General features: G+C 35.8%; 1 protein-coding gene across 6 annotated transcripts in view; it reads right to left on the bottom strand.

The window, feature by feature from the left end:
- NRF1 (nuclear respiratory factor 1) overlaps positions 1-24,704 on the bottom strand; it is a 130,736-nt gene that overhangs the window by 62,488 nt on the left and 43,544 nt on the right. For 5 of the 6 annotated variants that reach the window (XR_015552176.1, XM_004418692.3, XM_014784897.2 and 2 more), the window contains 3 exons: positions 20,226-20,457; positions 12,892-13,006; positions 9,357-9,483 (listed from right to left, as the gene is read on the bottom strand). Coding sequence is in view for 5 of the 6 variants with exons in the window: in XM_004418692.3 (XP_004418749.1) it covers positions 9,357-9,483; positions 12,892-13,006; positions 20,226-20,448 (465 nt within the window). In the remaining variant the exon portion in view is untranslated. The remainder of the gene's footprint in view (positions 1-9,356; positions 9,484-12,891; positions 13,007-20,225; positions 20,458-24,704) is intronic. The other variant, XM_087430604.1, reaches the window with a different exon arrangement.

Raw genomic sequence — 24,704 nt, 5'->3', positions numbered from 1 at the left:
TTGGCTGCTACAACCATAAGGTCAATGGGCCGTTAGTCAGGTTGCAAAAACAGCCCCAGACAAGATACCATAATTCTTTTGTATACTTGAAGCTTTTCTGGATAAAGGAGGAGTCTTCATGAAGGTCCCATAAAAGATTAAAAAAATTTTTTTTACCTATGAGCTCCTCTGAGATTAAAAATATATTGTCATCTGAGTATATAACATGCCCCAGTGAGAGCTGCCCTGAGCCAGGCCACAGGCTGTGGCCCATGAAGTTATGTTGGTTTCATCCTGTTTTGAAACCCCTTGTCAGCCTCTTTTCCCTCCTGTCTCAGACCAGATCTCTAGTTTTGAACCTTGAAACCTCAAAGGACTTAGATGGAATCCGTATCTCATACTTTGTATCTAACAGTGTTAGTTATTTGTTGAATAAGTAAATAAATAAGCAATAAGGGTTTTACTTTACTACTTTTAAAATATGCTTCCACATTTCATGTAACTTAAAGCCATTTTAAAAAACCTAAATAAATAAGTGAATGACTTGGAACAAATCATGACCAACTCCAGAGTCCACGTATCTTCTGGGAAGGTGGAATCAAACAAAGGCAGGAGGATGATTCCAAAGAAGCTGGTGGTAACCCCGGAGCTACCTCTTGCCTCTGTGACTGTGACTAATTTCTGTACCTGTAGAACTGGTTAGTCATATCCAGTGCATCCCCAGCTAAATGCTATGGATTACTGACTCTGAGGAAAGAGCTCTACCTTCAGAAACTCCCATGGTTCTTCTGAAAAAAAGATGGAAATTCTCTCTGTCCCTCAACAAAATACTTCTAGGCCTATTCCTACAAAGCTCATAAAAGTATGTGATATGGCAGTAAGCTACCAACAGAATGACCTCAGGGCACAGCAACTTTAAAATCTACCATTAGCCAATGCTTTTCATGCCAGCTCTCTGTAAATATTACATAGAGGGGGATGATAATCAACTTTAACACATTTCTACTATTCCCCAGTGAGGCAGGTATCCTTCTTTTACACGTGAGGACACTGAGCCACATATAGGAAAAATCAATGTGGGGAACCAGTCAAAAAAAAAAAGCTTTTCTAAAAAAAGGGGAGTTTTTAGCTATATCCGCCTGCTCTAGTTAATACCAATCCATGGGCAGGACTGAATTAGCTTGTCTAAATATTGATAACTCTATGTTTTACTATGGGAGCCACACTTTCACTAAGAATGTTACTCAAAAGACTCAATGGAGTTGTTCTGGAGGTGTTTTAACTTGCTTAGTTTTAAAGAGCAGAGACTTAAAAAGACAAAGGTTTTAGACTGTGGAGGACATTAGATGTGAAGGGAGTAGACTCCAAGAAACTTAGAGAAACCTTAGTTTCTGGGTAAGGGATTCTCATTCTCCATCACAGTCAAAGGCCCTTTCTGAGAGTTTACCTCGTTTTAAGTTATTTCACTACCTCATGTTACAAATATAGATATGGCATATGTAATCTCTGAACCTAGTAGCTCCTCCATCCAGCCATCCAGCCAATAAATATTTATTATTCATCTACTATATGCTACGCACGGGCCGGCCCCATGGCTTAGCAAGTGTGTGTGCCCCACTACTGGCGGCCCGGGTTCGGATCCCGGGCGCGCACCGACGCACCGCTTCTCCGGCCATGCTGAGGCCGCGTCCCACACACAGCAACAAGAAGGATGTGCAACTATGACGTACAACTATCTACTGGGGCTTTGGGGAAAAAAAAAAACATAGCTATATGCTACACACTGTGCTAAGGAAGGGGCGGAGACAAAATGGTAAGTAAATTTATCAGTCACAGTGTCCCATTATTGTGCATATTCCAATCTAGTGGAAAAGACAAACACAAAAATAATCACAAAAATGAATGTATAATTACAAACTGGTACAAGTACTATAAAGGATGATCCAACCTAACTTCATAGACCTTTACTTCTCAAGGTCTCAATTTAGATCCAATGTAGGATTAGAATTTAGAAACAAAATCTGCATTTTTTAAATTTCTGAGTGCTGCTAAAGGTTTAAGATACTTTATTCATCCAACAAATGTTACTGAGCAACTACTCGTGGCAGGCATTATGCTTGGCACTGGGACCATCATGGAGAACAAAGTAGATCCCATCTCTGCAGTCTTGGAGCAAACTAACTGGGGACAGACATTAATCAAATAATCACACAAATAAGTAAATAAAAGTGCATCTGTAATAAGCGCAGAGGTGCTGTGAGAGTCTTAGACAGAAAAGGGGCTTTGACCTGCACAGGGAGGTTAGAGAAAGATTCATGGAGGAAGTGTCGACTGAGCTGAGTTCTTAAATATGAGTCAAAGTTAATAAGGTGAACAAGAAGGTGAGAAAGAGCAAATTGGAGAGAAGAGCCTACACAAAAGCTCTGTGGAGGGATGAAGCAGAGTTTGTGCATGGACGTGAACAAAGACCCTTGTGGTTGGAGTGAAGACAGAAGCCGGGGTGTGGGGCAAGAGGAGGCTAGAGACGCGTGGGAGTCAAGGAAAGGACTCCTGCTACTGAAAAGGGAACTGGATGGACACCAGAGTTGGTAGCTAGCGTCATGGCGATGGAAATAGCGTAAGTGGGCCCATTTAAGAGATATTTAGGAAATGAAGGGAGAACAAAATAATGGATGGGCCATGGGGTGGAGGAGAGGAGAGGGAGGTGCCAAAAATGGTTCTAAGTTTCTGCCTTGCATAACTGGATGAGGGGGCAGCTACTGGAAACAGACAGTAACTTTTTTTTGGTGGGGGAGGAGAAGATTTAAGTTTAGTTTTGCTGAACTTGAGGTGCTACTACGATATGCAGGGGCAGATGTTTCTCTTTGCTGTTCTCTTTCAGTCACAATCTTTTGGAAGTATTTTTGATGATGTCTGTTTTGTGTTATTTTTATCTTTGATATATATGGAAATAACTTTTCTTTCTTCTTTAAAATCTACACACAAACATACGCACATATAGATAAAGTTTCTCTCTCTTACGTCCTATCCTATTTTGCCCCATCACTCAATTGCTCACCCCCAAGGTGCTCTGATGGCCTCTTCTCTTGGTTCTGCAGGTCTGACCAGGAAGAGGGAAAGGGGAGGTGACCTTTGCTGTTCATCAGCACCAGAATAATGCCCGGTAAACTACCTCCTTCCCTCCCTAGAAAGAAGCCAGTAGTAGTCAGTGGGTGCTTGCTTATAACAACCATCCTGACCTTCACAGGACTGTGGAGAACTGGAAGGTAGCTCAATTTGCTCCCCTTTAGAAGAGGGGGCAAGGACTAAGAAAATGAGATTAAATTTGAAATCCCACATTCAATACCCTAGACAAACCTATGGGAGATGTAGTACTCCATCATCTTGAAAGCAAATCCCTACAGTGGCCAAACCCTAGCTCTACTATTCTGAAATTGAGGAATCTTGGGCAAATCACTTAACTTCTCTGAGCTAGTATTCTCATTGGCAAAATGAAAATAATAACAATAATATACCTACATCTCAGGGTTTTTCATGTTTGCCAACATGAGTCATGTAAAATTGTTAGACATTTATTTCCTCTTTTTGTTTATGTCCTTTCCTCTTTTGTCTTTGAGTGTTTAAGAATTTTATTTTTAAATGAAAGGTAGAAAGAATAGTAAAATAAATGTCTGTACATCTACCACCTAGATTCGGTAATTGTCAACATTCTGGCATAATTACTTTATCTGCCATTTATACACACACACACATACACACAATGTTTTCTGGGCTTACCACTTAAAGTATTTTTTAGACATTGCAACACTTCTAAATACTTCAGCATGCATCTTGGAAAAACAAGGGCATTCTCATACACAAGTACAATACAATTATCACATCCTACAAAAATAACATAATTCCTTAATATCATCTAATATCTAATCCAAACATATCTTTGAGTCTTTGTTATTCATCTGTCCATATTTTTATTGATTCTTAAGAGCTCTTTATATATTAAGAATATTAATCATTTCACTACTTACTGTGTGATCTTGGACAAAATACTTAAGCTCTCAAACCCTCAATTTCTACATCTGTAAAGCACAGATAATAACAAGATATATATATCATAGGGTTATTGTGATTATTAAGTAAAAATCATAAAAATAAAGTACTTAGCAGAAAATAGGCACACTGTAAACACTCAATAAACTGTAATTGCTGTTATTATTTTGAAATTTTTTTTTTGGTTTGTTGTGAGCCATTTAACTTTGTTTGCAGTGCTATACACCCAAACTGACGGCAAGGAGGTAATATTGGCAGAACACAGTATAAAGAAATAAACAAAATCCTGGAAAATAGAAGAAAAATTTCGATAACTATTAAAAGGCCCAGTAAAATTTTCAATCCCCCTTCAACAAAGTCTTAAAATAATAAACCATCTTGAATCTGAAATCCATGTTCCAAAGATGAACAGCTCTATTGAATTTTAATTTTTCCAGAGTTCTCGGCAGCCTCCAGGATAATTAATGATGGCTTCAGGCAGGAAGACAAAATGCAAATACCACAGTTTTTAAATTATTAAATGAGATAATACTTGCAAAGTGCTTATAACTGTACCTAGAACACAGTAAGCACTCAATAAATGTTAGACATTACTATAAAATCTAAATCATTTCTTTAACTGTTATTAATACAAGGTTATGTGCAATACACTGCATACCTGATTATGGTAAACAACGGGCTCTAATTCTTTAATACCACCCTGTATATCAGTGTATAGAAGATTAAGAAATATTCTGTACCTTGAAGGTTTAACAGAAGTCACCCAAAATAAATGAGGCACTGTCCCGCTGAGAAATATAGTTTATATACTTTTTCAATTTTGTACATGTTTATTGTTCTACTGAGGTTTGGATACGTTTTGGTTACTGTATTTTCTTACTAAATTATCCACTTAGTTGAAGTTTTTAATTTATAAGGACAGAATTAATACACAGCATTTCCTTAAAATTTTCAGTCTATTCTTATCTGCAGTTGTAACTCTTACCTCATTTCTAAGACTGTTTTCTTCTCCCATTTTCTCAATTAGCATGCTAGAAGTTTTTCTATTTCACTGGACTTTTCATAGTACCATTTCTTAAACGTAACAATTCTATTTTTTCTGTTTATAAACTCATTAATTTCTTCCACACGTTTATTCTATTTTTTTCTTAGACATTTTATTGTTCCCTTTCCAGCTTCTTGAATTAGATAAAGCTTCTTTTCTATCTTTCTCATAAGTAAAAAAAAATCAAGGCAATGAATACTTCTTTGAGTACCAGTTTAGATCATAACTTTTAAGTTTTTGTTTTATGTTGTTGTTTCTAAATAGTCTGCAAATTAAGTTTTTCTTTTAAGAAATATTTTTATTTGTTTATCTATTTTTTATTTTTTTGAGGACGATTGACCCTGATATTCCTCCTTTTTTTCCCCCAAAGCCCCAGCAGATAGTTGTATGTCACAGTTGTACATCATTCTAGTTGTTCTATGGGGGACACCGCCTCAGGAGTGCATAGGTCCGCGTCCAGGATCCAAACTAGCGAACCCCAGGCCGCCAAAGCAGAGCACAAGAACTTAACTGCTACGCCACCGGGCCAGCCCCTAAGAAATATTTTTAAATTTCTATGTGGCTGAAAAATTTCTCCTATCAATTTGACATTAAGTTCTAAATTTTCTGTACTGTGGTCAAAAATATGGCCTGTGTAACTCCTGCATTTTAAAATGTATTAAGGGCCGGCCCCGTGGCTTAGCGGTTAAGTGCGCGCGCTCCGCTGCCGGCGGCCTGGGTTCGGTCCCGGGCGCGCACCGACGCACCGCTTCTCCGGCCATGCTGAGGCCGCGTCCCACATACAGCAACTAGAAGGAGGTGCAGCTATGACATCCAACTATCTACTGGGGCTTTGGGGGAATAAATAAATAAATAAAATTATAAAATGTATTAAGATTTTCTTTGTGATCTAATAATAACGTAGTCAATTCTTATAATCCATTCATGTAATTTTTAAAATATGGTATATTCTCCCACTGTAAGGTATCAGTGCTAGTATATCTATCTTTTATATTAACCTTATTAATTCTATTATTCAAATCTCTATATTCTTATTTACATTTTTCTTCCTTGATCTGACAAAGATATTAAAGGCTCCTATTACCATTGTGGTTTATTTTTATTTTTTTTTTACATTTCTAACTTTTTGATCTACATGCTTTGCTTTAATGTTACTTGAGGCATAAAAGGTTCATTATAAATGTATACTGCTTATCAATACTAAATGACCTCTGGTTCTCAGTTAATACTCAATTGTCTTGAGAATTTGGCTTTGTCTGATATTAACGCTTCAATCCATGATTTATTTTTGTAGGCATTTGTCTGACATACCTTTGCCTGTTATTTTATTTTTAACATTTTTAACAGCTTTATTGAGATATAATTCACATACCATACATATTAGTTTCCAATGGCTGCCACGAAGTATCACAAACTTGGTGGCTTAAACGAACAGAAATTCACTCTCTTAGTTTCACTAAGCTAAAGTCAAGGTTGTTGGTGGGGCTGGTCCTTCTGGAGGCTCTAGGGGAGAATTCATTTCCTTGTCTTGCCCAGCTACTGTCTAGCCTGTATTCCTTGGCTCCTGACCCCTTCCTTACATCCAACCTCTTGCTCCCATCAACACACCTCCTACTTCTATATAAATCTCCCTTTGTCTCCCTTTTATAAAGACACTCATTAGATTTAGGGCCTACCTGGATAATCCAGGGTTATCTCTCCACCTCAAGATCCTTAACTTAATGGTACCTGTAAAGTCTTTTTTGCCATATAAGGTAACACACAAAGGTTCCTGGGATTTGGACCTGGATATCTTTGGGGGTCATTATTCAGCCTACCACCATACAATTCACCCACTTAAAGTGTACAATTCAATCTTTTAAAATATATTTGTAGGGTCTGCAAGCATCAACATAATCTAATTTTAGAACATTTTCATCCCCCACACATGAAACTCCATAACCATTGGCTGTCACTCTGTTCCTTCCTCCCCCCTCTCCAACCTGGCAACCACTAATCTACTTTCTGTCTCTACAGATTTGCCTTCTGGACATTGCATATAAATAGAATCATACAATATGTGCTCTTTTGTGACTGGGTTCTTTCATTTAGCACAATGTTTTCAAAGTTCATTCATGCTGTAGTATTTATCAATACTTCATTCCTCTTTATTGTTGAATAATATTCCATTGTATGGATAATACCACATTTTATTTGTCCATTCATCAGCTGATGGACATTTTGGTTGTTTCACTTTGTGGCTATTATGAATAATGCTGCTCTGAATATTGTGTATAAGTTTTTGCTGCTATGAACGCTGTGTGTATGAGTTTTGTTTTCAGTTCTCTTAGTAGACATTTTGAGAACTAACAAAATAAATTTTCTCAAAATTAACATTTTGAGAAATTGCCAAACTGTTTTCCAAAGCAGCTGTATCATTTTACATTCCCAACAGCAATGTGTAAGGATTCCAGTTTCTCCACACCCTCACCAACACTTATTATTGTCCATCTTTTTGATTATAGTCATCCTAGTGGGTGTGAAGTGGTATCTCACTGTGGTTGTGATTTTCATTTCCCTAATTATTAATGATTATTTATCATTAGTGCTCATGTGCTTGCTGGCCATTTCTAAATCTTCTGTGGAGAAAGATTCAGATTCTTTCCCATTTTAAAATGGAGTTGTCTTTTTACTGCTGAGTTTTAAGAGATCTTTACGTTAAGTTCTTTATCAGATATATGATTTGCAAATATTTTCTCCCATTCTGTGAATTCTCTTTTCACTTTCTTGATGGCATCGTTTGCAGTGACTTTGAACATTTGTGAGTCACTGTAAGTATGTCACATAACTTGAATAGAGTTGGGTTTTGATTTCGATTGTTGTTCCAATCTGAAAAAAAATCTTTGTCTTTAACAACAGAGTTTAATCCATTCATATTTATGGTCTATAACAGAATTAATTGGCCTCACTTATATTACTTTGATCTATACTTTGTTTTATTTTTTTTAATTCCTTCCCTTGTTTTCTATCTTTTGTATATAGACTTGGTTTTTTTCCTCTTTAGTGCTCTGGAAGACATATTCTGCTTCTAATTCTACTAGTATTTATTCTTTAACCTGTATTTATCAAATGTCAGTCAATGGAAAAAATATCTACTGCTTTTTATCTCAGTCTAGTCTATCACATGACTGTTTGTTCCTGTTTCATAGCATCTACATCTTTTTGTAGTCTATGGAGGACTCCAACAATTTCTTAAAGTTTTCTTTTGGATTTTTCAGTGAGTAATTTTCAGAGGTATTTTTCTGAGTCTACTAGATGAGTCTTTTTCATAGATCACATTATTAGTAGTAGTAATACTATTTTAAATTTTCAATACTGAATAAGAGAAAACATGCCCAGACTTCATGTTTGTCCACAGCACGACACTGAGGGCTGCATGCCAGGCACTGTTTTAAATTAGAAGCCTTCTACCATATTCTTCTAAGGAAAGGTCCTAATGTGCATCCTACTCTAAGGCCTCAAGAATTTTGGGAAAACTCAAAACAAAACTCAAAAACATTAAGAAAGAATCACAACATTTGTGTCTGTGAAAAAAAACAATACAACAAACAAAATCTCAACTGGTTACTACTTCCAAACTCTGGAAATGTCTACATTTAATACGGGAGAAATCTAATAAATGTCATTTCAAGCTAATAAACTTTACCCTAATAAAAACAAAATAAAATTTAAATCTGGACATATCATTATTCTACTAATTTTGGCCAAAGAAAGAGTAGTTCACATGGTATAAGTATGCAAGCCTAACATATTATTTTTATAAAGTTAGCTATGGATAAGTATAATCAAAATATTCAACTATGTTTCAAAATTGAAGCAGAGTATTAAATCAATTCATTGAAGAAATGTAAGAGATTTTAAAAATGCAACTCAAATATTAGCAATCAATAAAATGCTCCCAGATTTGCCTCATGAAGTTTACATCCTGGAATTATCTACCATTTTGTTTCTGACATAAATCAGTAATTTTCTTACAAAATTCTGCATTGGTTTCCTAGTAAACACAATGCCATTTTTTTCCATTGTATCTGGTGAGGTAAAATACCTTGTTATAGGAAGTAGAAACAGAAATGATGTTTTTTATTTTGATCTGCATAAAGCAGTTTGAAAACCAGTCCCTACTCCCACCCCTGGATGAGGGGAGGACTGAAGTAATAACTATTGAGCTAGAGAGAGAATCAAAAGAATGCGAACAACAACCCACAGAAAGCAAAGGGTATCTGAGAACACAGTTCAATTTTCTTACCACATTCTCCAAAGGTGCTGCACCAAACACTTTAAAGACAGGGTTGGGTTTGGAGGGTGAGATACAGAGGACAATAGCTTGCTGCCCTACTCGAGTAGTATATTCATCTAACGTGGCTCGAAGTTTCCTGAATCAGAGGATGAAAAGAGAATAAAAATAGTTAAAGAAGACAGAAATTACAGCAACACAGACAAAAAATTTACTTTAACTTGAGACAATTTATTCTGATATGTTTTCTTTTAGCTGAAATATGAAAAAAGGAGTGTGAGGTTTGCTATCCTGTTCAGCACAAATATGTACATACCTTTGCCCTAATGACCAATGACTAGCCCACTGATATAAGGATCTACTACAGGTTTACCTCAGGACACAGCCACGACACAAAGTTGAACACGGCGAGTATCATCCTTCCTGATCTTAGCAACACGAAAGGGGTTTTCTCTTACTGCCACTTATAACAATAAAGATTACTGCTGAGATGTCCTCTTATAGACTTTGTTATATCATCTCCATGCTTAATGAGGGGGCCTTAAATGACCTGCTTCTAAATTCTTTGACTGATGTAGTCATTGTTTATGTCTCACTGACATAATTTTATCCAAAAATACCACTTCAAAAATGTCATTTCCAGATTTTCATTGTAATATAACCAATAATTCTTAGTCCTGCATTTTTTACAAACAAGGATAGAGTAAAAGAGCTTTTTCAAATATACCAACACTGGATGAAATACAAAGGCTGTCCTTTTCCTCTGAAATCATTAGCAATTATTTTAAAGTTCTACATTTCATAATTCTTCTGGGAACACAGTCAACCTTTTCAAGGGACTGGTGAGTCATGTCAATTCAAATAAAGCAAAGCCAACATATCTAAAATAAAGTTTTCCATCTTTCCCCAAAACCATGTACTGTTGTGTCTATGCCCCTTATAGCAAAGATATTTCTATAAATAATACATTCTAATTCCTCCTGCCTGTACTATCATTAAAGGAAATGAGAAGAATTGCCCATCTAGTGGTATACAACCTCTTTGTTTGCTGAAAGCTACTGTTAAGTACTTTTCTGGTTTCTCCTTCAGTTTCCTATAATCTTATGTTCTTAATATACCTGTATTTTCTAGCTTTCGTCACATATTATTTACACGGGCTGGCACTCCATTTGGATTCAACATTCCAAAAAACATCTAGAAAATTTGGATACAGTATTTAAAACACCACAGGAAAAAACTTCTGGAACATTTTATAGACTAAATTTCTTGTCATATATGAATGCATGTTGTGCAACCTGTTGAACTATTAAGTCCTTCATGTACCACATCTGCGTAATAATCTTTCTTTGCAACCTACAAACGCATCAGAAGAAACAAAAATGAGCAAAGGACCACATACCAAATGAGACATTTGGCAGCATTCCTTGAAGGAATGGTCTATATTCACTGTCTCCAATTCCTCTCTTCCCATTCTCTCTTGAAGACACTCCAATCCTTTCACCCTTACCACTCCTCTGAAAACACTCTTGTCAAGTTCAATCATGATCTCCATGTTGCTAAATCTAATGGTCAGCAGCATTTGACAGAGCTGATCACACACCATTCTTCTTGAAACACATTTGCATTTGGTTTCCAGGACACCACTCTCTTGGTTTTCCTCCTGACTCATTGGTCGCTTCTTAGTCCTTTGATAGTTCCTTTCATCTCTCCAACCTCTAAAGGGTAGAGCACTTCAGGCCTCAGTCCCTCACTCCCTAGGTGATCTCTTCCAGTCTCATAGTTTTTTGTTTTTGTTTTTGAGGAAGATTGGCCCTGTGCTAACATCTGTTGCCAATCTTCCTCTTTTTTTTTTTTTTCCTCCCCAAACCCCAGGACATAGTTGTGTATCATAGTTGTAGAGCTGTAGCTCTTCTATATGGGACGCCACCTCAGCACAGCTTGATGAGCAGTGAGAAGGTCCGTGCCCAGGATCCAAACCGGCGAACCCCAGGCCGCCAAAGTGGAACACGTGAACTTAACTGCTATGCCACCGGGCTGGCCCCTCCAGTCTCATAGTTTTAAATACTACCTATATGCTTATATCTTCAGCTAAGATCTGTCTGTTGAATTCCAGACTCATATATCCAACTGCTTATTCTGTATCTACACTTAATGGTTAAGAGGTATTACAAACTTAACATGTCCAAAACCAAACTCCTGATTCTGTCCTACCTTCACTTCCATACCTGCTCCTCTTCCAATAAGTATCATCTCAATCCTTCCAGTAATCAGACCAAAAACCTTGAGGTCACCCTTTATTCCTTTTCTTCTCTCACACCCCACATCCAATCCATCAATGAATCATGCTGGAGTTGACTTCTGAAAGACATCCAGAACCTGACCACCTCTTACTACCTTTGCTGTTGCTCCATTGATTTTAAGACACTATCATTTCTGGCCTGGATTACTACAATAACCTCCTAATTGGTCTCCCTGTTTCCATTCTTATACTCCAAGAGTCTATTTTCCACGCAGCTGTCTGAATGATCCCTTTAAAATACAAGTCAGATCATATCATTGCTTTGGTCAAAAGCCTTCACTGACTTCCCACCTCACTCAGAGTAAGAGTCAAAGCCCTTATATTGGACCTAAAGACTCCATGATGTGGCTCTCCACTACTACTGTGACCACATCTCCTCTCATTCTCTCCCTAGCTGTTCCTCAAACATGACTACCATGTTCCTTCCCACTTCAGAATCTTTGTTCATGGGCAAGCCCCGCGGCTTAGCGGTTAAGTGCGTGCGCTCCGCTACTGACGGCCCGGGGTTTGGATCCCGGGTGCGCACCGACACACCGCTTGTCCGGCCATGCTGAGGCCGAGTCCCACATACAGCAACCGGAAGGATGTGCAACTATGACATACAACTATCTACTGGGGCTTTGGGGAAAAAAAGGAGGATTGGCATGGATGTTAGCTCAGGGTTGATCTCCCTCACAAAAAAAAAAAAAAGAATCTTTGCTCTTGCTATTCCCTCTGCCTGAAAAGCTCTTTTCCTGGATATCAACATGGTTGCGCTTTCAATTACTTCAGGTCTCTGTTCAAGGTTGCTGATCAAGAGGATTTCCCAGACCATCCTTATAAAAAAAGAGAAACTACTATATCCCCCTAATCTCCTAACCTATTTTCCTCACTTCACTTCATTTTTTTCCATAACACATCATCATCTGACATATTAGATGTTTATTTTCTCTTTTTCTCCACTAGAATGTAAGCTCTTTAAGGGAATTTGTTTCATTCATTGTTATAGTGTCCCAAGGCCTAGAACAATGCCTGGGGTATAGAGCAGGCATATAAATTTTCTCTGAATGAATTAATGTGATATTATACATCTGTTAATCATATTTCTAGTTTCATTTTTTTAATTTTGTAAGAGAACTTTAAAGTCTCTGTCATCAAGGATTCTAACTTGGTATCCTTGGTGAACCTAATAATGTACGTTCTAACCCTATCATCCACACCATGAGGTATTCGGGGGAATAGCAACAACATGGATAAGGGGGCCCTCACCGAAGCAAACGTGTTTGCTGTCTCTTCCGGATAGATGGATTAGACTCAAACACATGGGGCCGTTTCCGTTTCTTTCCTGTTGCCACAGCGGCAGCAGCAGCCATTCCCACAGGACCTGAAATAATAATGTATGTGCTAAGATTAGGCAGAGCCTGTTAACTGTACAAGACAGAAAATAATTAAAGGTACAAAAAAGGTAGCATTTATTACCTAATATGTTATCAATAAATACAGAATGTTCCTGACATTATCAATGTATTTCACTATTGTTCAACATGAATCATATTTTAATTTACCAATAAAACTTACAATGAATCTTTTTAAAAAGTGAATGACTTACACCTCCCCACCACACACCCGCCTGAATTTTATATAATGTTGTTTTTTGTTTTGTTTTGCCAGCACGCCCATACTGTTAAGGCAACATTCTCAGAGGTGCTAGATGAAATTACAGCACTGAGAGGAAGAGCTTGCCAAAACAAAAAACAAATTTCAAATTTCATTTCCATCCCTGTGCCCCTCTTTCCATTACCCCAAGACATTGCCAAGTTAAGGAAGTCAGAGGCAATCACTCATACTTGGGACTCCAACAACACTTATAAGAGGAATATCTGGAAGAACAGCATCTTAATTGAACATTTTTTTTTGTATATCTGAGAATTACGCCCAAAATGGAGTTGTTGACTACAAAGCCAAGTTGGCGAAAGCATCCTGGCAGCAAAGAAATGAAAACTGTCCCACCCAAAGGAAAAAATGTGAATAAAAGTTGGTCTGGTTTGCCCTGAAACTAACGACTAAACTAAAGGGTAGGCCCTAAGGCCCTGTTAGAGTCTCTGATTCTTGGAATCTCAACACAGCAACGACATTCCTTTTTTTTTTTTTTTTTAATAGACAATCCACCTTTATCCTTTCTTGTGAACCCTGTAAAAGGCTTAAATGAAAATTAAGTTTAATTGCTCACATTTATACTGGCATATATGTTATATATGTCCTAAGTGGCTCAACTAAAATAAGCCTCCCTGAAAATCTAGATGAGCCTACCTATGTTGTTTAGTAGTATAATCAGTCTGACTTAAATAAATCCGTCTAAAGAGCCCCAAAGCAAGTCAAAAATAAACTAATGTGTTTTACCTTCATCATAAACAGCTGGTAGAAGAAAAAATCTTATTGATGCATTTTTTTCCCAATATTTTTAAATTGTGGTAAGAACACTTAACATGAGATCTACTGTCTTAAATTTTTAAGTGTACAATACAGTATTGTCAAATATAGGCACAATGTTGTATGGCAGATCTCTAGAACTTACTCATCTTACATAACTGAAACTTCATACCTGTTGAATAGCAACTCCTCATCTCCATGTCCCAGCCCCTGACAACCACCATTCTACTCTCTACTTCTATGAGTTTGACTAGTTTAGATATCTTATATAAATGGAATCATGCAGTATCTTTCCTTCTGACCTAGCTTATTTCACTTAGCATAATGTCCTCAAGGTTCATCCATGTTGTCACATTTGGCAGGATTTCCTTCTTTTTAAAGGCTGAATAATACTCCATTGTGTATATATATATACCACATTTTCTTTATCCATTCATCTGTCAAGGGACATTTAGGTTATTTTCACATCTTGGCTATTGTGAATAATGCTGCAATGAACACAGGAATGCAAATATCCTTACGAGGTACTAATTTCAATTCTTTTGAATAAGTATCCAGAGGGGGAATTTTTTGAGGAACTTTCATACTATTTTCCATAGAGGCTGCATCATTTTACATTCCCACCAACAGCATACAAGAGTTCCAATTTTCCTATATCCTTGCCAATATTTATCTTTTGTTTTTTTGATAATAGCCATCCTAACTGGTATGAGGTGGTATCTCATTGTGGTTTTGATTTGCATTTCCCTGATAATTAGTATACCTGTTGGCCATTTGTATGTCTGCTTTAGGGAGATGTCTGCTCCCTAAAATGGATGTCCATTTTCCAATCAGGTTATTTGTTTTTATGCTAGTGAGTTGTAGGAGTCCAACATATTATTAAGACTTTCAAATATATAGCAAAGTTAAAAGAAATTTACAGTGAACATTCATATATCTGCAACCTAGACTCTATCATTAACATTTTACTGTATGTATCTATCCATCTTTCTGTCCATTCATCAACCCATATTGGTTTGGTTTTTGTTTTTTTTAATATACTTCAAAGTAAAACGCAGTATGATTCCCCTAAATACTTCAGTAGGAATATCATTAGCTAGAGTTCAATACTTGTTTACAAATTTTTTCCTTTGAGGTAAAATTTACATATAATGAAATGTACAAGTCTTAAGTGTACATTCAATCAATTTTGAAAAATGTATACACCTATGAAACCCAATTTCCTATCAAGATATATAGCAATATCATCACTGTGAAAAGTTCTTTCATGCCCCTTCCCAGTCACTTCCCACCCTACCTCCCAAAGGCACCCACAATTCTGAATTTTTTTACCCTACATTTGTTTTGCCTATTCTAGAACTTCAAATAAATGGTATCAAACAGTATATATTCTTTTGTGTAAGGTTTCTTTCACTTAGAATAACGTTTTTGGGATTCATCCACGTTGTTATATGTATCAGTAGTTCCTATTTATTGCTCAGTAATATTCCAGAGCATGAATAAACCACAGTTTATCCATTATCCTATTGATGGACACTTGGGCTATTTCCAGTTTTAGGCTATTATGAATAAAGCTGCTTAAGTTAATTAATTTATTTATTTACAAATTCAATGCAATTCAAATAAAAATCCCAATATGGGTTTTTGTGGAACTTGATAAAACTGATCTTAAAATTTAAATGGAAGTGCAAAATGCCAAGAATAGCTAGAACAATTTGGAACATTTTAAGAATGGAAGGGGGCACTCATCCTACCAAATATCAATAGTTACTATAAAGCTATAGTCATTAAGACAGTGTGGAACTGACTGAAGGAGAGACAAACAAACCAATGCAACTGCATTAACAGTTCACAAACACTCTCCCATGTCAGAAGACAGAGGTGGGAAAAGGATGGACTATTACAAATATGGTGCTGGGGGGCCGGCCTGGTGGTGCAAGTGGTTAAGTGCGCGCACTCTGCTTTGGCGGCCCAGGGTTTGTAGGTTCGGATCCCAGGTGGGCACTGACATACCACTTGTTAAGCCATGCTGTGGCAGCGTCCCATATAGGGTAGAGGAAGACGGGCATGATGTTAGCTCAGGGCCAATCTTCCTTGACAAAAAACAGGAGGATTGACATTGGATGTTAGCTCAGGGCTGATCTTCCTCACACACACACAAAATATATATATATGATGCTAGGACAACTGTCTGTACGGAAAAATAATGAAACTAGATCCATACATCACACCATACACAAAAACAAATTCCAGGTGGATCAAAGACCTAAATGTAAAATAACAACATCAATAAAAACAAAAACTACTTTCCAACTTCTATAATAAACTATTGGAGAATATTTATAAACTCAGGGTTAAGAATAATTGCTTAAATAAGACTCCAAAAGGATAAACTGTAAGGTAAAAGACTGATAAATTGCACAAAAATATAATTCAAAAATCTTTATAGACAAAAAGAAATAAAAAATTGGGGGAGGGAGTGGGCAACAAAGTAGAAGATATTTGCAATACATATTACCAAGAAAAAATTAGTATTAAAAAATATATCAATGACTCTTACAAATCAATAAGAAAAACAGACAACCCAGCTGGAAAATGGACAAAGGTATAAACAGGAAATATGCAAAAAAAGAAAAGTGAATAGTGAATAAAAATCTGAAATGGTGCTCTATCTTGTCTTCCTGCACTGGCTAGAACATCTAGCTCAGAGATAAGCAAATTAAACCAACAGTGAGATACTATTTCATACCCATCAGACTGGCAAAAATGAGAAATGACTGACAATACTAAATGTGGTGAGGATTAGAAGCAACAGGCACTGTAGTACACTGTTAGTGGGAATGTAAATTAAGACAACAATTTGGAAAAGCATTTGGAATATCTAGTAAAGTTGAAAATGTGCCCTCCAATTCCACTCCTGGGTATACCCTCAAGTAGTGTTTTTCAAACTGCAGGTGTCTGTCTTTTGGTGGCTCATGAGTAGTTTCTTTCTTTCTTTTTTTTAAATAAAATAGAATAAATTGAAAGAGACTAGAACGTATCAGAGTGTGTCACTTGCAGTAGGGGGAAGTATCACTTCATGAGAAATTATTTCAGTTTTATGTGCATTTGTTTATTCTCAATCGCAATGTAAAATGTATTACTGTGGGACACTGTCAAAAGAGTCTGAAAACCAATGCCAAGAGAAACTCCCACAATATGCACAAGAAAAGATGTAAAATAATTCTCATTTGAAGCAATTGTAATAGCAAAAAATTATAAACAACCTAAGTGTTCTGCCAATATTTGAGATGTTCAGATAATAAATGGAACTCAAATAACAGTTAAAATGAAAATATATAGCTACATTATCAACATGAATGAATCTCAGAAAAATAATACTGAATGAAATAAACATAATGTTACAGAAAGACGGGTTCGGAGTGATACCATTCATATAAAATTTAAAACATGCCAAACAATGCTAAATATCATTTATTGATACATACACATGCAGCAAAAATATGAAAGAAATGTAAGAAAATTATAAAGACCTAATTCAGAATGGTGGTTACCTCAGTGGAGGGAGGGAAGAGAATAGAATTAGAAAAAGCAGCAACACACTACCCTTCCCTCTCCATTTACCTTACTTCATTATTTTCTTCAGATCACTCAGTGCTTTCTGAAATTATTTTACTTTATTATTTATATCCTTCTCCCCACCACTGGTCTGTAAGCTCCTTCAGGAGCAAGCTCTTGCCTGTCTTGCTCATAGTATCTATATATAGTAATATATAGTATACTGTAATTCATCAATAATTGTTGAATGATTAAATGGTAGATCACTTCTACCAGCTGAGCCTCAGTTTCCACACCTTCCACATGGAAGGTTTAGATTAAAGTCCTTCTGTAATCTTAACACTATGACAATGCAGTACAGTAATACAGCAAAACTATGTCTCAAAAGCATCTTCCTTCCTAGGAAAGAAAGTTGACTTGGATTCATTATGTTAGGATGCCCTCTTCTGGAAAGTATAAAAATTTCAAAAATATATTTTATAAATATTTCATATATGTTTTGCTACTAAGCCTTATTTTTAAATTCACCATTCCAGAAATATACAGTGGATAGTAACTGACAGTAATAAGGTTATTACATATAAGACACTGCATCTGTCTTCCTCCCCTTATATACAGCATATACTAAAAACATGTAGTATTTTGGCTATTCCTAATCATGGATTTCCTGTCCAGCTTTTCCTAAATATCTTCTAAGATCAATTTTCATTTTATAATATTAGACCCATCTAGGCATGGTTTACATGGAGTATTCCATATAGTGCTAAACATACAATGTAAATAGCAAAGAGAATGATACAAAACATAGCCCAGCTTTAAGTCATTTAGCAGCCCAGAAAATCTCAAAATCTTAAATTGGATTAAGATGATCTAGGATTGATAGTGCCCTAAGGCATCTGGCAGAAGCAAATAAAAATCCTCTCTAGAGGATGATAATATTATTCTAGACCTCAAATTATTTCTAAAAATAATTTTCCAAATACACCATCCAGCATTCATTCAAATATAACCAATACATAAACAGAAAAACCAACATGAACAAGAAACAGCACTAACAAAATATAACAGAAACAGATCCACAGGTACTTTAGAGAGTAGAATTAACAAATGGATTGTAAAATTATAATGCTCACTTTAGTCATGGAGATTAAAAATATTTTTTTTCCACAACTGGAAACTGTAATTGTGCAAATTTGGGAGGAAAAAAACCACACTAGACATTCTAAAACTAGAAAACAAAACTATTAACTATTACCAAAATTAGTAATTCAATGGACAGATTTAAAAGCACCTTAGACACAACTGAAGAGAAAAATTAATAAACTGGAAAACAGTCAGATGAAACTACATAGAATGAAGCATAAAGAGACAAAAGGATAGTAATACAGAATAGAGGGTAAGAGACATAAAGGACTCAGTGAGGAAAACTAATATATTTAATTGGAGTCATAGAAGGGGAAGAGATGGAATGGAGCAAAACTGAAGCAAAATCTAGTGACTAAGATTTTCCAGAATTGATGAAAGACACAAATCCACAGATTTAAGATGTTCAAAGAATGCTAAACAGAATAAATGAGAAGAAATCTAGAGCCAGATATATCACAAAAACTAAATACAGAGAAAATCTTAAAAGCACTTGGGGGGAGGGGCCTGTGTGGGAGATAACTTTCAAAGGAGCAGCTGTTAGAATGAAACATCTGAATTCTCAAAAGCAACATGGAAACCAGAAGACTGTGGAACAGCATCTTCAATGTGAGGAATGAAAATAACTGCTAACCTAGAATTCCATACCCAGTGAGAATATTCCTCAAGATTGAAGGTTAAAAACATTCTCAGACAAGCAAAAACTGAGAGACTTTGCTACTAGCAGATTTATGCTGGAGGAAATACTAAATGGTGTCTTTAGGCAGAAGAAAAATTCTCAGAAGGCAAGCTGGAGATAAAAGAAAAAATGAACATTATGTATAGAACAAAAATAGTGTCTTGTAGGGCTTAAAATGTACACAGAATTAATACACAGGACAACAATAGCATATAGATCAGGAACAGGGGAATGAAATTCAAATGTTCTAAGAAACTTGCATTATCCCTGAAGAGGATATAAGTACCAATTATATAACTTCACTTACTGAGATAGTGACAGTTGTATGTGATAATTTCTAGGGATACCACTAATAGTAAAAGAATATATATACCTTCCAAACTAACAAGAAAAAAATAAAAACTTTTCAGTCACTCCAAAAGAAAACACAAAGGAAAGTAAATATAGACTAGGTAGGATGAAGAGAAAGCATATAGTAAAGATGATAGATTTAAACCCAAGTATATCAGTGATTACATTTAATGTAAATGGACTAAATGCCTCAGTTAAAAGTCAAAAGATTGTCAGAATGGATGAAAAAAACAAAACCAAAGTCATATCACTAATAGTATGTGATTCTAGAACTTAAGTCTCAGTATAACACAGTTACAAGCTGTAAATAAAAGGCTTTAAAAAAATGTGAAGATACTATATAAAGATAAATGTGAGAGTACCTGCACCCTAGGCTCTTTCAGATATGCATGGTATCAAGAATTAAGCAAAAATGAAGAGCTTCCAATTCAAACAACATTACCTGCAGCAGCCAGATGGGCTGTTACCTCATCAGCCGCTGTGGAGTTGAGTATATCTGAATCATCATAAGAGGTGTCCTCGGGAGAAGAAGGTGAGTCTTCATCAGCACTCAGCATACTGTGTTCAGTGTAGGTGGCCACATGGACCTGCTGTACTTGCTGGGCCACAGCATGGGCTTCTATGGTGGCCATGTGTTCAGTTTTGATCACTCCGTGTTCCTCCATGACGATCTACTGTCAGAAAAAATGGCAAAGAACAGGATTCAGTGTATAGTGTAACACAATGCTTAAACTAAGAGATATTCTCCTCAAAAGCAGAAGAAATTTGATAAACCTTCAATTTCACTACATACCTCACTATACCAAGTCATAGGAAATGGGAAGCACCACTCAAATATGACATAAAAATGGTATAATATTTTCCTTATGTGGAACCATTCTGATGGAAATTCATTGTGCTAATTTTATACCTCAGGTCAAAAAACAATAAATACCCTTAACATTACATATAATAATAAAAAGATATTTAAAAGATCCCAGTGACTAGCATTTGACATTGTGGACATAAAAACACTAAGTAAGTTAAGTGAAATACTTAACATTTCTCCCAAATGAAACACAAATGGGAGTTAAATATTTTTTTCCAAAAAACGCAACCATTCAAATTGGTTTTTCTGCTTATAAAACTGTGCTTCTTGTAAACCCTGAAATGATGTGGTAATTTATAAAGCAGCAAGAAAAAGATTTGCTCTCCTATTACACTTATAATCTGTCCCATCTTCCCCTGTCCCCCAACCTACAGAGTAGTGTGCTATCCTTAAAAAAAATTTTGAAGCATACATACACCTGATTTAAAATAAAAACATGTTCACATTACACATATTATTCTATAATTTGCTTTTTTCATATTACAATATATCTGGACATTTTGACATGTCAAAACATACACATCTATCTTACCTTTCTAAATAGCTGCAGAATACTTCATTGTATGGATGTGCCATAATTATGCAACCAATCACCTACTGATACATAGCAAGGATGCTTCCAAATTTTTGCTATTGTAAACATCAGTGAAGTGAACATCCTTGTATATAAAATATTGCATATTTGTTCCTCGAAAAACTTAAAAGGAATTACCATATGACCCAGCAATTTCACTTCTGGGTATATACGAGAAGAACTGAAAGTAGGGTCTCAAATGGCTATTTGTATACCCATGTTCATACCAGCTTTATTCACAATAGCTAAAAGGTGGAAGCAACCCAACTATCCATTGATTGATGAATGAGTAAACAAAATGTGGATATACATACAATGGAATATTAATCAGCCTTAAAAAGAAAGGATTGCAAACTAGGAATAGAGGGGAACTTCCTCAACTTGATAAAAAAAAAAAAAAAAGTCTACTTAATGGTGAGAAACTAGAAGCTTTCTCGCTAAGATCAGGAACAAGGCAAGGATATCCCCTCTCACCAGTCCTTTTCAACATTGTGCTGGAAGTTCTAGCTAATGCAGTAAGACAAGAAAAAGAAATAAAAGAAAACTGTCTTTTTTCACAGATGACATGATTGTTCCGAAAGAATCAACAAAAACACCTCCTGAAACTAATAAGTGATTATAGCAATGTTGCAGGATACAAAGTTCATATACAAAAGTCAATTGCTTTCCTATATACCAGTAATAAACAACAGAATTTGGAATAAAAAACACAATACCATTTACATTAACAACCAAAAAAATAATATACTTAAGTACAAATCTAACAAAATATATACAAGAGCTATATGAGGAAAACTACAAAACTCTGATGAAAGAAATCAAAGAAGAACTAAAAGAGAGAGACAGTCTAATTCATGGATAGGAAGACTCAATATTGTCAAGATGTCAGTTCATCCTAACTTGACCTATAGATTCAATGCAATCTCAATCAAAATCCTGGCAAGTTATTTTATAGATACTGACAAATGATGCTAAAGTTTATATGGAGAGGCAAAAGACCCAAAATTGCTAACATGATATTGAAGGATGAGAACAAAGTTGGAAGACTGACACTACTTGACTTCAAGACTTACTATAAAGCTACAATAATCAAGACAATGTGGTATTGGTGAAAGAACAGACAAACAGATCAATGGAACAGAATAGAGAGCCCAGAAATAGATCCCTCTAAATATAATCAACTGATCTTTGACAAAGAAGCAAAGGCAATATAACGGAGCAAAGACAGTCTCTTCAACAAATGGTGCTGAAACAACTGGACATCCACATCCCAAAAAATAAATCTAGACACAGACTCTATACCCTTCACAAAAATTAACTCAAAATGGATTGTAGACCTAAAAATTAACTCAAAATGGATTGTAGAACCACAAAACTATAAAACTTCTAGAAGATAACACAGGAGAAAACCTAGATGACTTTGGGTACAACCATGAATTTTTAGGTACAACACCAAAGGTACAATCCATGAAAGAAAGAATTGATAAGCTGGACTTTATTAAAATTAAAAACTTCTTCTGTATGAAAGACACTGTAAAGAGAATGAGAAGATAAGCCACCAACTGGGAGAAAATATTTGCAAAAGACACATCTGATAAAGGACTGTTTTCCAAAATATATAAAGAATTCTTAAAACTGAACAATATGAAAATGAACAACCTGATAAAAAATGGCAAAAGACCTGAACAGACACCTCACCAAAGATATACAGATGGCAAATGAGCATCTGAAAAGATGCTCAATATCCTAAATCATTAGGGAATTGAAAATTAAAACAATGAAATAACACTACACACCTACTAAAATGGCTAAAATCCAAAACACCAACACCACCAAACGTTGACAAGGATGTGGAGCAACAGGAATTCTCATGCATTGCCGGTGGGAATGCAAAATGGTACAGCCACTTCGGAAGACAGTTGGGCAGTTTATCACAAAACCAAACATACTCTTACAATACAATCCAGTAATTGTGCTCCTTGGTATTTACCCAAAGGAGCTGAAAACTTATGTCCCTAAAAAAATCTGCACACAGATGTTTATAGCAGCTTTATTCATAATTGCTTAAATTTAGAAGCAACCAAACTGTCCTTCAGTAGGTGAATGGATAAACAAACTGCGGAACATCCAAACAATGGAACATTATTCAGCACTACAAAACATGAGCTATCAAGCCATGAAAAGACATGGAAGAACCTTAAATGTATATTACTAAGTGAAAGAAGACAACCTGAAAAGGCTACACATTGTATGATTCCAAACATATGAAGTTCTGGAAAACACAAAACTATGGTGACAGTAAAAGGATCAGTGGTTCCCAGGGGTAGGGTGGAGGGAGGGATAAATAGGTGGGGAGCACAGAGGATTTTGTAGGGCAGTGAAACTACTGTATATGATACTATAATGGGAGATACATGTCATTATACATTTGTCTAAACCCATAGAAAGTACACAAAGAGCGAACCACACTGTAAATTATGGACTTTGGGTGATTATGATGTGTCAGCGTAGGCTCACTCATTGTAACAAATGCACCACTCTGGTGTGGGATGTTGATAGTGAGGGAAGCTGTGTCTGTGGGGGGGGGGACAAGAGTCCACGGGAAAACTGTACTTTCCCTTCAATTTTATTTGTCAATTATACCTAAATAAAGGTTAAAAAAAATAAATAAAAGAGATTCTGACACATGCTACAACCTGGATGAACTTTGAAGACATTCTGCTAAGTGTAATAAGCCAGTCACAAAAGGAAAAATACTGTATGATTCTACTTATAAGAGGTACCTTGAGTAACCAAATTCATACAGACAGAAAATAGAAGGGTGGTTGCAAGGGGCTTCAGGGAGGGGCAGCTGGGGAGTTGTCTTACAGGTATAGGGTTTCAGTTTTTGCAAGATGAAAACAGTTCTGGAGATTGGTTGCACAAAAATGTGAATGTACTTACTACTGAACTGTACACTTAAAAATGGTTAAGATGATAAATTTTATGTTATGTATATTTTACCACAGTTAAAAAAAATATCAGCCCTGACACAAGTTTAACTTCTGTGCAAAAAATGAACGACTAATCTTAGAGCAGAATAATAAAACTAGCCATTATCATCTTAAAATAAAAAAAACCTCTACATATTATTTGATTTATTTTTAAATAAATTCTTAAAGGTAAAATTTCTGGGTCAAGGGTGTATGTATTGTAAATTTTGATGCATATTGAAAAGGTGAGTGTTTAATTTCTGTGCTAACATAATCCCTACCTATATAACCTCCCCCCAAACATATACTTGAAATTTAACTATCATATAATAGTATACAGCACTGCATATATAGAGTTTACAAAAACGGGGGGGCGGGCAGCCATAAAGATACAGTAATGTGCCTTTATGGCCACAAGTGAAAAAAACATACTTATCTATCCATGCAAACTTTTTCTCTCATTTTTATTCTACTCTACTGTAAAACTCGGATTTTCCTTCTTTGAGA

The sequence above is a fragment of the Ceratotherium simum genome, chromosome 1, assembly GCF_057802395.1.
Source record: "Ceratotherium simum simum isolate JZ-2026a chromosome 1, ASM5780239v1, whole genome shotgun sequence".
NCBI lineage: Eukaryota > Metazoa > Chordata > Mammalia > Perissodactyla > Rhinocerotidae > Ceratotherium > Ceratotherium simum.
The sequence above is the reverse complement of the archived record's forward strand: the minus strand, read 5'-3'. Positions and strand labels throughout refer to the sequence as shown.